At 41.8% G+C, this 14,271-nt stretch overlaps 1 protein-coding gene across 1 annotated transcript in view; it reads left to right on the top strand.

Annotated features, from left to right (window-relative positions):
- Positions 1 to 1,732: 1,732 nt before the first annotated feature.
- Positions 1,733 to 14,271, top strand: part of LOC123508538 (chondroitin sulfate N-acetylgalactosaminyltransferase 1-like) — a 17,693-nt gene continuing 5,154 nt past the window's right edge. The window contains exons 1-5 of the mRNA XM_045262274.1: positions 1,733 to 2,401; positions 6,937 to 7,059; positions 11,403 to 11,520; positions 13,216 to 13,292; positions 13,458 to 14,086. Coding sequence (XP_045118209.1) covers positions 2,307 to 2,401; positions 6,937 to 7,059; positions 11,403 to 11,520; positions 13,216 to 13,292; positions 13,458 to 14,086 — 1,042 coding nt within the window. The 5' untranslated portion in view covers positions 1,733 to 2,306. The remainder of the gene's footprint in view (positions 2,402 to 6,936; positions 7,060 to 11,402; positions 11,521 to 13,215; positions 13,293 to 13,457; positions 14,087 to 14,271) is intronic.

The raw sequence follows: 14,271 nt of genomic DNA, 5'->3' as shown, positions 1-14,271 counted from the left end.
TCATCATCATCATCATATATATATACTGTATATGTATATATATATATATATATATATATATATATATATATATATATATATATATATATATATATATATATATATATATATATATATATATATATATATATATATATATATATATATATATATATATATATATATATATATATATATATATATATATATATATATATATATATATATATATATATATATATATATATATATATATATATATATATATATATATATATATATATATATATATATATATATATATATATATATATATATATATATATATATATATATATATATATATATATATATATATATATATATATATATATATATATATATATATATATATATATATATATATATATAAATATATATATATATATATATATATATATATATATATATATATATATATATATATATATATATATATATATATATATATATATATATATTGGCATTGATTATGAATTTATTGTTCGTCTCTAACTGATAAAAAATCTTGAGCATTTTCTTACGTTCTCAGTTACGATCAGGAAACACGAAGTCAATTCATACTGTTCATCATTTTAAAATTTCGGTTATTTTAAGCCTCAGGTAAGGTAAGTGTAGCATGACGACCTTGTGTAAGAGGGATACATGTGGGGCATGAACTTCAACATTCTGAAACCTTTGTAGGAAGAACGAACATTTGTGAGAAATCTTTTTGGCACGAGGTTCCACTTTTCGAATTTCGTCGCATTTGAAAGGAAAAATGACCACGCGTTGCAGTGTTGGAGAGGAACACGTGACGCTGCTTTTTATTACTTCAAGGGTCATTGATTAGTGGGCAGTGATGGGGAGCCTCCTTCACCCGTAGCTCCTCCAGGCACCATAATAAAAGTGTACATGGCTGAGCGGTGGAAACAAAGCCCATTCGAAGCACTATAAACAAGACCTCGGTCGCAGATTCGAGAATCCGGTGATGGTTTGACACTCGTTTATTTTGCGATTCTATATAATCAGAGATGTAACGTTTTTTACGTAAAGGGAGCATTGACTAAGGCCACGAAAAGTAACAATAAAAAAAAAAGTCACTGAGAAAAAGCACGATTATAAAAAGAAAAAAGGGTTACTGAAAAGACTCACTGAATAAAGGCCAGCTGAAAAAGAAAATGAAAAAAGGCCAAAGAAGAAGAAACTCGCAGGTAAAAAAAAAAAGATCCAACAAAACAGGTACAGTAAAAAAGATTCACTGAAAAAGGCTCAATGCAAAAAAAAAGCCCCTGAAAAAGTCATACTGAGAGAAAAAGCCCAATGGAAAAAGGCCCACTGAAAAAAAAAAGAAATCACTGAAAAAAGTCTCACTGGAAAAAGGCCTATTGGTAAAATGTCCTACTGTATAAAAGAAAAAAAGGTCACTGTAAAACCACCTCTTTAAAAACACGCTCACTGAACCCCATTAAAAAAAATAAAAGATCCACTATACATCAAAAGATTTGCATTCTTTTTTTTTTTTTTTTTTTTTTTTTTTGCCATCACTCGTGTCTTGTAAACATGGTCTCAACGTGCACCTCAACACCTGTGTCAGAGCCACAGGTGCGTGTTGATGACGCGTGCCTCTTCCTCCCAGCTGCAGCCCACACTGTTCAGTACTCCTTGGCAATTGCTCCTTGCAGGATATGAACTCTGAGCACTGAAGTAATTGAATATGTGATGAGTTCCGAGAAAGTAGCTTCGGAAATATTCCTTGCGTGAACAGTGATAGAAGAAGCAGTAATCATTTTGATGTGAGAATACTTAAGTGCTTCGGAGAATACTTCAAAATTGTCATGATGATAAGCGGCAAACTTACATTAAGGAATGAAAGTTGAAATAGTGTGTAACCAGACGTTCGAACATCTTACACCAAGAAAACATGACAAAAGAAAATACAAATGAATACTTTTAAAACACTGTCATGAAAATAAGCAGCACACTTACACAAAGAACTGAAGGTGGAAATGGTGTATAATCTGACACCCGAACATCTTGCATCCAGAAACGAGACAAAAAAAGATAAATAAATAAACAAATAAGAAAATATAAACAGAGCTAATACCGGAGGGAAGTCCTAAGCAGAAACTAACCAACTGCAAGCGGTTGCACCTTGAAGTGAGAAGCTGAAGCAGAATAGGCAAATCAGTGAGGAAAACTGAGGAAATCCATGAAACGTTAAGCTATACTAGCGAGACTTTACGAGCAGAGTGGCGACGCATTTCAAGAAAGTGATAAAGTGGAAGTGTGATGGAAACATTGAGAGAATGGCGCCTCTACCTTCGCTGGGGGCTGCGAATGTTCCTCGTGGCCTTGGCAGGCGTGATGAGCGCGGCGCTCCTCACAGTCCCCCTGCTCATAGGTATACCACACTCCCTAATAAGAGGCGAGGAAGGGGGATAATTTCGAGACAGTTTGGAGATAGTTTCGTTCCTGTGAAATGAAACTCCACAGGTGTTTTGAACGTGCGCCGGTAATTCGTTTTGTTTGTCTCGAGCAGAATTGAGTTTGGGTCCAATATCGGGTTCGGATTCCTTTGTTTTCTTTCAGATTGGGCATTTTTTTTTTTTTTTTTATTTACCATTCCATTCCACTGCACTGGTGTAAGATAGACGAACTCCCGTATCAATTCACAGGTACGTACGTATTTTCCTCTATTCTTACACCCTTTCTCTTCCATGTGAATCTCAAAACACAGGAAATATATTGAGTTTCTGAACGAGGAAAAGGGGAAAAGAGTTTTGTGTTTTCGCGTTCTCTCTCTCTCTCTCTCTCTCTCTCTCTCTCTCTCTCTCAACATTAAAGCCATTCGCTTCGCTTCGCTCCAGCTTGTACTGCTTCAGTGTTTCGTTCCCAGGGCAAGAACCGCAATCTTGTCTCACCAGCGACAAAACTTGACTCGTAAAGGGCCCAATGCTCCAAGCAGTCTGAATACGCAGAGTTTTAGTGTCCATAACCGCGGCGAGTAATGTAGAGGCTCGAGTAACGTATTGATTGCTTGTCTGGAGCGAGCTGGTTATAATATGCTGCAAGAACAACACCACCACCACCACCATCACCTCCACAAACAACAACAACATTGCTATTACTATTATTTTTTTATAATTACCACTACTACTACTACTACTACTTACTACTACTACTACTACTACTACTACTGCTGCTGCTGCTGGTGTTGCTGCTGCTGCAGTAATAGTAGCGACAAAGTTTTCATTTAGGAAAAACAAGGAAAAAAGTATACTTGTAAAAACTCATTAACAGACCTTCTCTGAAACTGAAAACTTCACATCTCATCTCTTGCTAAAGGAGCCTCTATGAAGTTAAGCGTTCTGAGGAGTCTGCGCCAGTTGTTCTTAGAACCCCCACCTTCTAACTCTGTACAAGGGCTTTATCCGCTCATGCACGGAATACTCTTCGCATGTACGGAGGGTTCCACTCACACAGTTTTATTAGATAAGGTGGAATCAAAAGATTTTTGTCTTATCAACTCCTCTCCTCTGGCTGACTGTCTTCAGCCTGTTTCTGACTACCGGAATGTTCCATCTCTTGTATCTCTTATCGCTATTTTCATACCAGATGTTCTTCTGGTCTTCCTTACTGCATGCTTCCCTTCCTCCTGCAGCCTCGCTTCACAAGGCTTTCTTCTTCCTCTCACCCCTACTCTGTCCAACTCTAATGCAAGAGTTAACCAGTTCTCTCATTGATTTATCCCTTTCTCTGGTAAACTATGGAACTCCTTAGTATTACCTGCATGTGTACTTCTAACTTCCTACAACTTGACTTCATTTAAGAAGGAAGTTTCAAGCCATTTATCTCTTTTATTTCGATAACTGCGATGGCATTGGCAACTTAGTGGGCTTTATTTTTTCATTTTATGTTCTCCCTGGCCAGCTTTCCCGTCTTACACAAAAAAAAAGAAATTTCTCGTTATATAATAGAAGATTCCCACCAGTACATTTCTTATGTTTTTTTTTTTTTTTTACATCTACCTGTATACTTATCAACTATTTATCTATCTATATACCAGGCTGGCAATGACTCATTAACAGACCTTCTCCTACCAATTCTTCTACCTCCTTTCAGAAGACTCCCACCAATAAACTTTCTCTTGCACATCTACCTGTCTACCGATCCACCTATCTATCTACAAACCAGGCTGGCAATAACCCATTCACAGACATTTTCCTGCTTTTTCATCCTTACAAAGAAGACTCGCAGCAGTGCACTTGTTATATACTTATTCTTGCGTACATCTACCTGTCTATTTATCTATCTATCTATCTATAAACCAGGCTGGCAATACTACACTCACACACGCATAATTCACATTCTTAACCCCGTGTACCTCTTCCTTTAGGTAAATGGTAAGACATAACAGTTCCCCAACGGGGTTACATTATCACACAGACTGCTATTCCCTTTAACAGTAACGCATCAGGACGGCACAGGAGCCCTAGAGTATGTATTCAGTATACGACAAAATACACTCATTTCCTTCTGGCGGTGTGTCATTACTTACCCCACTATTACGTCTCATAGTAATACCGTGCGCTTTGTATCAACGTGTTCTCCTTCCCTTTCCTTCCCTTCCAGTGCTTCTCTCTCTCTCTCTCTCTCTCTCTCTCTCTCTCTCTCTCTCTCTCTCTCTCTCTCTCTCTCTCTCTCTTTCCCTTCCAGCTCCTCCCCTCGCACCTTAAAGAGCCACGGAATAACCTTCACTGAGGGGAAAAATAGCCTCGTTCAACAGGGAGCTCCGATAAGTGGGTCGTTACGGTAGTTAGCGCGCGTATTAAATTCACCATGAGATATGATAGTGTTAAGAGTCAGGGTAGGTAAGACATCAGTATACTCTCTCTCTCTCTCTCTCTCTCTCTCTCTCTCTCTCTCTCTCTCTCTCTCTCTCACGATCAATACTGCGCTCCCGTCCACCCTTTACAGCACCATAATTACCTAAAACTGTCTGGTTTATTTATTCATGGCCACCACAGTCTGCTTAGGGCGGCAGGCTCGGCACATCCCCTCTCATGAAAATAAAGATGGTTAAACTTTTTGGATTAACACTAAAGACTGAGCCGAAGGAATGTTTATTTTCTGCTAGTAGGGTAAAAAGTATACTGTTTCTTACGTATAAGTGTGTTTATAATGGAATAAGGTTCTGCTGACTTTTCTGGATTAATACTGAACATAACTGAATATTGTGAAAAATATATGAAAAAAGTCTTATCTTTCTTACATAATCGCGTGTTTGTAGTGAAAAAAGGTAGTAATTAACCTTTTTCCAGTAACTTTTAAAGACTGAGCCGCAGACGCTGAACTTCAAAGATTTCGTCACTGGAATAAAAAGAGAAAAAAAGGGTCATCCATTTTTTTCTATTTGTATGTGTTCGTTTTTAGTGAAAATAACCCGTCTTATCGTTCACTTAAAAAGATTATGACTACGAAACAAAGGCTTTACTTACACATTCTGCCATTAGGGTTATAATAAATTTTAAAAAACTGAATTAATGAATAAACAGACGCCTTCTTCTCTTACAATATATGTGCACTCTTAATGAAGGAATAATAGTTAACATTGTTCTGTGTGCTCCTCTGAAGAAACTACTGACAAACTACACAGCAACATAATGTACTCCCTCCACCACCTCCTCCTCCTCCTCCTCCTCTCCTCCACCCCGTGCTCCCTCCACCACCACCTCCTCTCCCTCAGCCTGTGTTCCCTTCACCTCCTCCTCCTCTCCCTCAGCCTGTGTTCCCTTCACCTCCTCCTCCTCCTCTCCCTCAGCCCGTGTTCCCTCCACCTCCTCCTCCTCTCCCTCAGCCTGTGTTCCCTTCACCTCCTCCTCCTCCTCTCCCTCAGCCTGTGTTCCCTCCACCACCTCCTCCTCTCCCTCAGCTTGTGTTCCCTTCACCTCTTCCTCCTCCTCTCCCTCAGCCTGTGTTCCCTCCACCACCTCCTCCTCTCCCTCAGCTTGTGTTCCCTTCACCTCTTCCTCCTCCTCTCCCTCAGCCTGTGTTCCCTCCACCACCTCCTCCTCTCCCTCAGCTTGTGTTCCCTTCACCTCTTCCTCCTCCTCTCCCTCAGCCTGTGTTCCCTTCACCTCCTCCTCCTCCTCTCCCTCAGCCCGTGTTCCCTCCACCACCTCCTCCTCTCCCTCAGCCTGTGTTCCCTTCACCTCCTCCTCCTCCTCTCCCTCAGCCTGTGTTCCCTCCACCTCTTCCTCCTCTCCCTCAGCCTGTGTTCCCTTCACCTCCTCCTCTTCCTCTCCCTTAGCCTGTGTTCCCTCCACCACCTCCTCCTCTTCCTCAGCCTGTTCCCTTCACCATCTCCTCCTCTCCCTCAGCCTGTGTTCCCTTCACCTCCTCCTCCTCTCCCTCAGCCTGTGTTCCCTTCACCTCCTCCTCCTCCTCTCCCTCAGCCTGTGTTCCCTCCACCACCTCCTCCTCTCCCTCAGCCTGTGTTCCCTTCACCTCCTCCTCCTCCTCCTCCTCTCCCTCAGCCTGTGTTCCCTTCACCTCCTCCTCCTCTTCTCCCTCAGCCCGCGTTCCCTTCACCTCCTCCTCTTCCTTGGCTTGTGTTCCCTTCATTATCTCCTCCTCTCCCTCAGCCCGCGTTCCCTTCACCTCCTCCTCTTTCTTGGCTTGTGTTCCCTTCACTATCTCCTCCTCTCCCTCAGCCCGTGTTTCCTTCACCTAATCATTCCTCACCCCTTGTTCCCTTCACCCTCTACTTATTCCTCAGCCCGTGTTCGCTTCATCATCTCCAACATTCCTTTGTAACTTCAAAAGACTGAAGAAGAGGCGACGGATGTTTCACTTCAAAACTTCAAAATACTCTCTTTTGGGGTGGACACGAGTTGCAGGGGTGCGTGTGATCAAGGCAACTTTCTTCTCCTTCAGGGTCTTCAGCAGGAACAAACGAGGTGCTGGTGGAGGAACTTCGTCGCAAACACCTCCTGTCGCTGCCCGTGTTCCAGACAAAGCGGAGTCAGGCAACCCAGCCAGCCATATCCCTCCTCACTTGTATGGACTCCTTAGTTTTGTGTTGATTTTAGTCTTAGTCATAAGTCAAGTACCGTGGAGAAACTTAGCCTTCACTGTGCTCAGGTTTTTCTTCTTCATTTTATTCAGTATTCAGATTTTCTTTTCTTCTTCCTCTTTCTCTTTCTCTTCTCCTTTTTTCTTCTTTTTCTTCTTCTCTTCTTTCTTCTTCTTCTACTTCAACATTTAGAATTTCTTTTCTTCTTCTTCTTCTTCTTCTTCTTTTTATTCAATATTAATCTAAAATCCAAATCTAAAAACATTTGAGAATTAGGTGTCTTTTCCAAGAGGCTTTAGGATTGATAGGCGGAGGGTGTACGCCATGGTGCTTGACTTGTAACAAGGACTATAAGCTATCCCATGTCTCTTCTTCTCTCTCTCTCTCTCTCTCTCTCTCTCTCTCTCTCTCTCTCTCTCTCTCTCTCTCTCTCTCTCTCTCTCTCTCTCTCTCTCTCTCTCTCTCTCTCTCTCTCTCTCTGGGCACTAACTTAAAGCTAAGCTTCAAAAAAAAATCTCTCTCTCTCTCTGGGCACTAACTTAAAGCTAAGCTTAAAAAAAGAAAAAAAAAAAAAAAAAAAAAAAGGATAACACGGGTAGTAGTCTCTAAAGTCTAAACTCTAAAGGGTCAAAAGGAGTGTTCAAAATTGCAGGTGAAGTGTCTTGAAACCTTTCTCTTATACTTATGCTTCCAGGGAAGGTGTTTTTTTGTACTCCTCGACATTTATTTCGAGATCAACTCAAGCCTGAACTTAAATATTCATGTAGCTTCCTAGAAAGTATCACGTAACGCCGAGGCTGTGGGAATGTTGACTGTGAGTGTGTGTAGCGGGATATTTCTCAAAAACCTCCGACTCCCCCTCTCTCACTCCGCTCTCTCTCTCTCTCTCTCTCTCTCTCTCTCTCTCTCTCTCTCTCTCTCTCTCTCTCTCTCTCTCTCTCTCTCTCTCTCTCTCTTGCTCATACATTACTTTTATTCTACTTGCCTTTCTATCAGTTATTCCCCAGCCTTGTTGTTTAATTTGTATATTTATATACATGCCTAATTTTTTTATCCGTCTCGTCTTTGTTACGCGAAGATCCCTAGTTGTTGTTTCTTTTTCTTCTTCTTCTTTAATGGCACTGTGTTTATATTTACTTATTTGATTTGTTTTGTGCTGTTTACCCGTCCATTCTCCTTTTTTTTTTGGGGGAGGGGTTCAGGGAAAAGTTTTTTTTTTTTTTTTTCGTTCTCTAATGGTTTTCATATTTACATCTTTATATTCTTTTAGTTGCATGAAAAGAAATAGTTGTACATGATTGTTTGTGTTGTTATACTGTGTTTATTCAACGCATCCTTTGCTTGTATATCCACCTAGTTTATCTAAGCCAATCATATCAACTTATTTATTCAATTCCTAATATTTTTTTCTATTTTTACTTTTTCTACAGGAATAATAATTTATTTCCCTTGTTTTATCATTTTCCTTACACTTGCTTCTGTTACGTTCACCGGTTAAATGGGTAAGAATGGCATCAGGGAGCCGGTGAACAATAACAATAAAAAAAGAAACACTGCAGGTTACACTGGTGAGGATATGCAAAGGGGACACTTAAGAAGCTATTTAATAACCCAATAAAAATGAAACTGACATACACATAGAGATATAACATGAAACACATCAAAATGACATACACATATACATATAACACATAAATAAATACAACAATAAAGAACCCAACTTAATACCCAACAATAATACTAATCCTATATGGAGGCAATGTGGAAAAAACGGGACGAGGGGAAGTGATACTTATGAGGTGTCGCAGTGGTGAAATGCTGGGTGATGTGGATCCCACGGTAGTCCAAGAGGCGTTGTGTTCACTGGTTGAGGCCTTGACCTCGACTGACATCCAGAAATCAGGGAGCTTTTTTTTTTTTTTTTTTTACGTAGGGAAAAGGGCCACCCAAGGGCAAAAAAAAGAAAGGTAGAAAAAAGCCCACTTGAGCGCTGGCTCTCCAAAGAGTAGAAAAAGTGCCAAAACCGTCAGCCAGAATTAGGGGAGCAAATGCCTCGATACCTCCCTCTTAAAAGAAGACAAGTTGTAGGAATTTGGAAATACAGATGCAGAGAGGGAGTTCCAGAGTTTACCAGTGAAAGGGATGAATGATTGAGCGTACTGGTTAACTCTTGCATTAGAGAGTTGGACAGAATAGGGATGAGAGGAAGAAGAAAGCCTTGTGCAGCGTGGCCGCAGGAGGAGGGGAGGCATGCAGTTAGCAAGATCAGTAGAACAGTTACCATGAAAATAGCGATAAAATATAGAAAGGGATGCAACATTTCGGCGGTGAGAAAGAGACTGAAGACAGTTAGTCAGAGGAGGGAGTTGATGAGACGAAGAGCTTTCGATTCCACCCTATCAAGCAAAGCTGTGTGACTGGAACCCCCCCAAACATGCGAAGAGTACTCCATACAGGGACGGATAAGGCCCTTATACAGAGTAAGCAGTTGGAGGGGCGAGAAAAACTGGCGGAGACGCCTCAGAACACCTAACTTCATAGAAGCTGTTTTAGCAAGAGATGAGATGTGAAGTTTCCAGTTAAGATTATGAGCAAAGGACAGACCGAGGATATTCATTGTGGAAGAAGACAGTTGAGTGTCATTGAAGAAGAGGGGATAGTTGTCTGGAAGGTTGTGTCGAGTTGATAGATGGAGGAATTGAGTTTTTGAGGCATTGAAAACTACTAGATTTTCTCTGCCCCAATCGGAAATTTTAGAAAGATCGGAAGTCAGGCGTTCCGTGGCGTCCCCGCGTGATCTGTTAATTTCCTGAAGGGTTGGACGTCTCTGAAAGAACGTGGAAAGATGTAGGGTGGTATCATCAGCGTAGGAGTGGATAGGGCAAGAAGTTTGGTTAAGAAGGTCATTAATGAATAATAGAAAGAGAGTGGGTGACAGGACAGAACCCTGAGGAACACCACTATTAATAGGTTTAGGAGAAGAACAGTAGCCGTCTACCACAGCAGCAATAGAGCGGTCGGAAAGGAAACTTGAGATAAAGTTGCAGAGAGAAGGATAGAAGCCGTAAGAGGGCAGTTTTGAAATCAAAGCTTTATGCCAGACTCTATCAAAAGCTTTTGATATGTCTAACGCAACAGCAAAAGTTTCACCGAAATCTCTAAAAGAGGATGACCAAGACTCAGTAAGGAAAGCCAGAAGATCACCAGTAGAGCGACCTTGACGGAAGCCATACTGGCGATCAGACAGAAGATTGTGAAGTGACAGATGTTTGAGAATCTTCCTATTCAGGATAGATTCAAAACTTTAGACAAGCAAGAGATTAAAGCTATAGGACGGTAGTTTGAGGGGTTAGAACGGTCACCCTTTTAGGAACAGGCTGAATGTAGGCGAACTTCCAGCAGGAAGGAAAGGTAGAAGTCGATAGACAAAGTTGGAAGAGTTTGGCCAGGCAAGGTGCAAGCACAGAAGCACAGTTTTTGAGAACAATAGGAGGGACCCCATCAGGTCCATAAGCCTTCCGAGGGTTTAGGCCAGCAAGGGCATGGAAAACATCATTACGAAGAATTTTGATTGTAGACATGAAATAGTCAGAGGGAGGAGGAGAGGAGGACAAGCCCAGAATCGTCCAAGGTGGAGTTGTGAGCAAAGGTTTCAGAAAAGAGTTCAGCTTTAGAGACAGAAGAGATGGCAGTGGTGCCATCAGGATGAAATAAAGGAGGGAAAGATGAAGAAGTGAAGTTATTTGAGATGTTTTTGGCTAGATGCCAGAAGTCACGAGGAGAGTTTGAGTTTGAAAGATTTTGACATTTCCTATTTATGAAAGAGTGTTTGGCAAGTTGAAGAACAGACTTGGCATGATTCCGGGCAGAGATATAAAGCGCATGAGATTCAGGAGATGGAAGATGCTTAACACTTCCGCTTGAGTCGAATGGGGCCGCGTGAATCCAACTTCGGGACAGTAGCGGGGTTTCATGAGACGGTGACGTGGAGGGTTCATGAGACGGTGACGTAGAAGGTTCATGAGACGGTGACGTGGAAGGGGAGGTGGAGAGGTGGCGAACGAGGTAGCAAGCGGAAGAGGTGATGGTAGTGGAGTATGTTACGGGCGGGCCATAACACTTCATTGTTTTATTGTGTTTGTTCGTGTGTTCCATTTAAACCATTCATATTCACATTTTCATTGAATTGCTTATATTCTCCATCCTCCATTTTTTGTAATGTGAAAAAATCTCTTGTATTTTTTCATTGTCATTGTAATATCATTAATGTAACTACTTGTTCATCTAATTCTTCATATTTCTAATTTTCTTTTTTGTTTCGTGACAGGAAGAACCACCTATATTTTTCTTCCTATGATGGCACTCACGTATACGAGAACCGCGGCACCACCGGAGGCACTGTGGCCAGGAAACCCAACACTTTGGAGAGAAGAATGTTTACTCAGGCGAGTATACTTACTGAATGAAGAATTTAAGAGAGATGGGAAGGAATTGGTTCTCAAATAGAGTGGTAGGTAAATGGAATGGATTCAGTAATCAAGTTGTTAGTGGTGAATCATTAGAGAGGCCCTATGTGTCCTATCGGGGCTTCCACGTGTAGACCTGACGACTTCTTGCAACTTCCCTTATTTTCTTGCCCCTATGTTGTTATGCTTCTCTCTCTTCTTGTGCTCTTATGCTCCTCCGGGCGAAGGCTTCTTGATCTTGAGGGAATGAAGATTACTATGGCTCTTATCATTACTGTTCCTGGAAAGTGTGGAAAACTCTCTCGGGTCAGCTTTAGTATTGATTATTAAGACGAACGGTTTGAGTTTGACGTAGTGTAAAGTATGTGCTCGGGCAATGTGGAAATTCAAACTCCTCAGTTCAACTTCCGTATTGATTCAGAGAGGAACAGTTTCAGTTGACGTGGAAAGTATTGTTAGCGTTCTCGGGAAGTGTGGGAAACTGTCAGATCAACTTTCGTATTGATTGTAGAGAGAAATAGTTCGATTTGATGTGATGGAAAGTATACACGCCCACCACTTTTGATGATAATGATAATGTAATAATGATGCTGCTAATGAACGACTCTCGCTGGAGGAATCAGTATTCGTTAAAATTTTCATGAGGTAATCCTGGGTTCACTTTACACAGAGGCGGCGGGGGACGTACCCAACGTTACTGAGTTAAAGAGAACCTATGTATCACCTCTGGTCTTCCTCTGCATCTTAAAAACCTTCCCAGAGTACGAAAGGGAATGACTTCATAAATCTTAACGCAATGATGACTATGTTTTCGACAAGTAGGGATGTCAACTCTCCTGTCATATAGTCATGTTATGTATGGAGAGAGTTGTGTAGTAATAGAGAAGTAGTCTGTGTGTTGCTTTAGAAATGTCAGTGTTTGTAATCAAGAACTTGTTGCATTTCATTATCTCTTCTGTTCTTCTGACTCTTTACAGAAGATTGTTTTTTTTTATAGAACTCTTATTAAACTGCATGTTGCTTTGAAAACTTGGCTGTGTTTGTAATTAAGAATATCCTGCACTTCAGTTTCTCTTCTCTCCTACTTCTGACTATTTTTTTTCCGTGAGAGCGACAAAAATTTACCTCCTGATCTTTCGTCTATTCAAAAAACTCCCTTCAAATGTTGTGTCGCCTAAAATATCCGTGTTTGTTATCAAGAATATGCTGCACTTCAATTTCTTTTCCTCCTGACCTTTGTTTCTTTCCTCGTCAGTGTGCCAACTTCGCACGTCAAGTTAGGCAGAGTGTCCGTGTTGTTCTAAAATGCATCTGTCTTCGCTTAATATTTGTTTTTCATGAAGACTTTCCTTTTTTCCGACCAAACTTCCTCCCGCGTCGTAAGCCATTTGGTTTTAAATTAGAATTCCGATTGTGGTGTTTTGGAAGGTTCCATTAGAGAGAGAGAGAGAGAGAGAGAGAGAGAGAGAGAGAGAGAGAGAGAGAGAGAGAGAGAGAGAGAGAGAGAGAGAGAGAGAGAGAGAGAGAGAGAGAGAGAGAGAGAGAGAAATATGTATTGTGTAGTGAAGGGATATTCGTCACGGCAAAACAAACAGGATAAAATGTTGGTGGCGTGAAGTGTGGCGGTCAGCGTGGCGTAAGTGAATTATTGTGCCTCATGATGAATGTTTGCAGGCACAGGAGGAAGTTGTTCAGTACCTGAGGGCGCGCGGGCAGAACCACTACTCCGTTGTGGACTGTAGCGACCTTCGGTAAGAAATCAACATGTAGCCAACTAACAACATGAAGTAGTGTTGAGTTTGTGCAATTACAGTCTGTCATTTCTGCTTTATGAGAATGACCTTTCTAAGACACAATTATTTCCCGCTATCTGAGACACTTGCTTCGAGTAATTAATGTAAGGACGGCCATGACAGGTACCGCCTGCTGCCGATGGCGGGTTTAGAAGTGGATGTAATGTGTAGCAAGTCCTCTCCACCCGAGGCTGAAAGGGTCGTGCTGCTGCTTCCCTTCCACCACAGCCGCGTGCTGCTCCACACACACATCGCTGCCGCACCACAAGTGTTGGGCGTTATCGTGCCGCTCAGCGGACAAGTCGAGGTTCTGGAGAGGCTGGTAACGAATTTCCGAGAGGTGGTGCAGGACAGCGGCCTACGAGTTGTCCTCAGTATAGTTTACTTTGACGACCAGCACACACAAGAGGCAGCGGCAGTACTGCAGGCCGCCAGTGGCACAGAGGGTTTGCAAACACAATTCACCGTTCTCACTGGGGAATTCTCACGCTCGCGGGGTGTTAACGTGGGCGTAGAGGTGATGACGGGCGATGTGGAGGTTGTGTTCTTGTGTGACGTGGATGTGTCGGTCACGCGGGACTTCCTAGTGCGTTGCCTCGCCTCCCCAACCCCGGGGCGTGAGGTATTCTTCCCGGTGGTGTTTTCGCAGCACAACCCTACCCTGACGTACGCGGCGCGGGGCTTGGCGCCGCGGCACTCTGGCGCCGTGACGCTCAGAGACAACCATGGATTCTGGCGACTCTGGGGCTTCGGTTAGTCTTAATTTCTCTCTGTCTCTAAGCTTCTTGTATTCTTTTCATCATCGATACATAACATTTACATTTTCTTTTTTTCACTTTTCATCTTCTCTTTTCTTTGACCCAGTTCTGTAGAATGTAATATTTTTTTTTTTTTTCTGCCCCGGAGCACTCGTTTCTTGCAGCGCGTCATTACTTGC

Source organism: Portunus trituberculatus, chromosome 25 (assembly GCF_017591435.1).
Source record: "Portunus trituberculatus isolate SZX2019 chromosome 25, ASM1759143v1, whole genome shotgun sequence".
NCBI lineage: Eukaryota > Metazoa > Arthropoda > Malacostraca > Decapoda > Portunidae > Portunus > Portunus trituberculatus.
This window is presented reverse-complemented; position numbering and strand designations above follow the sequence as displayed.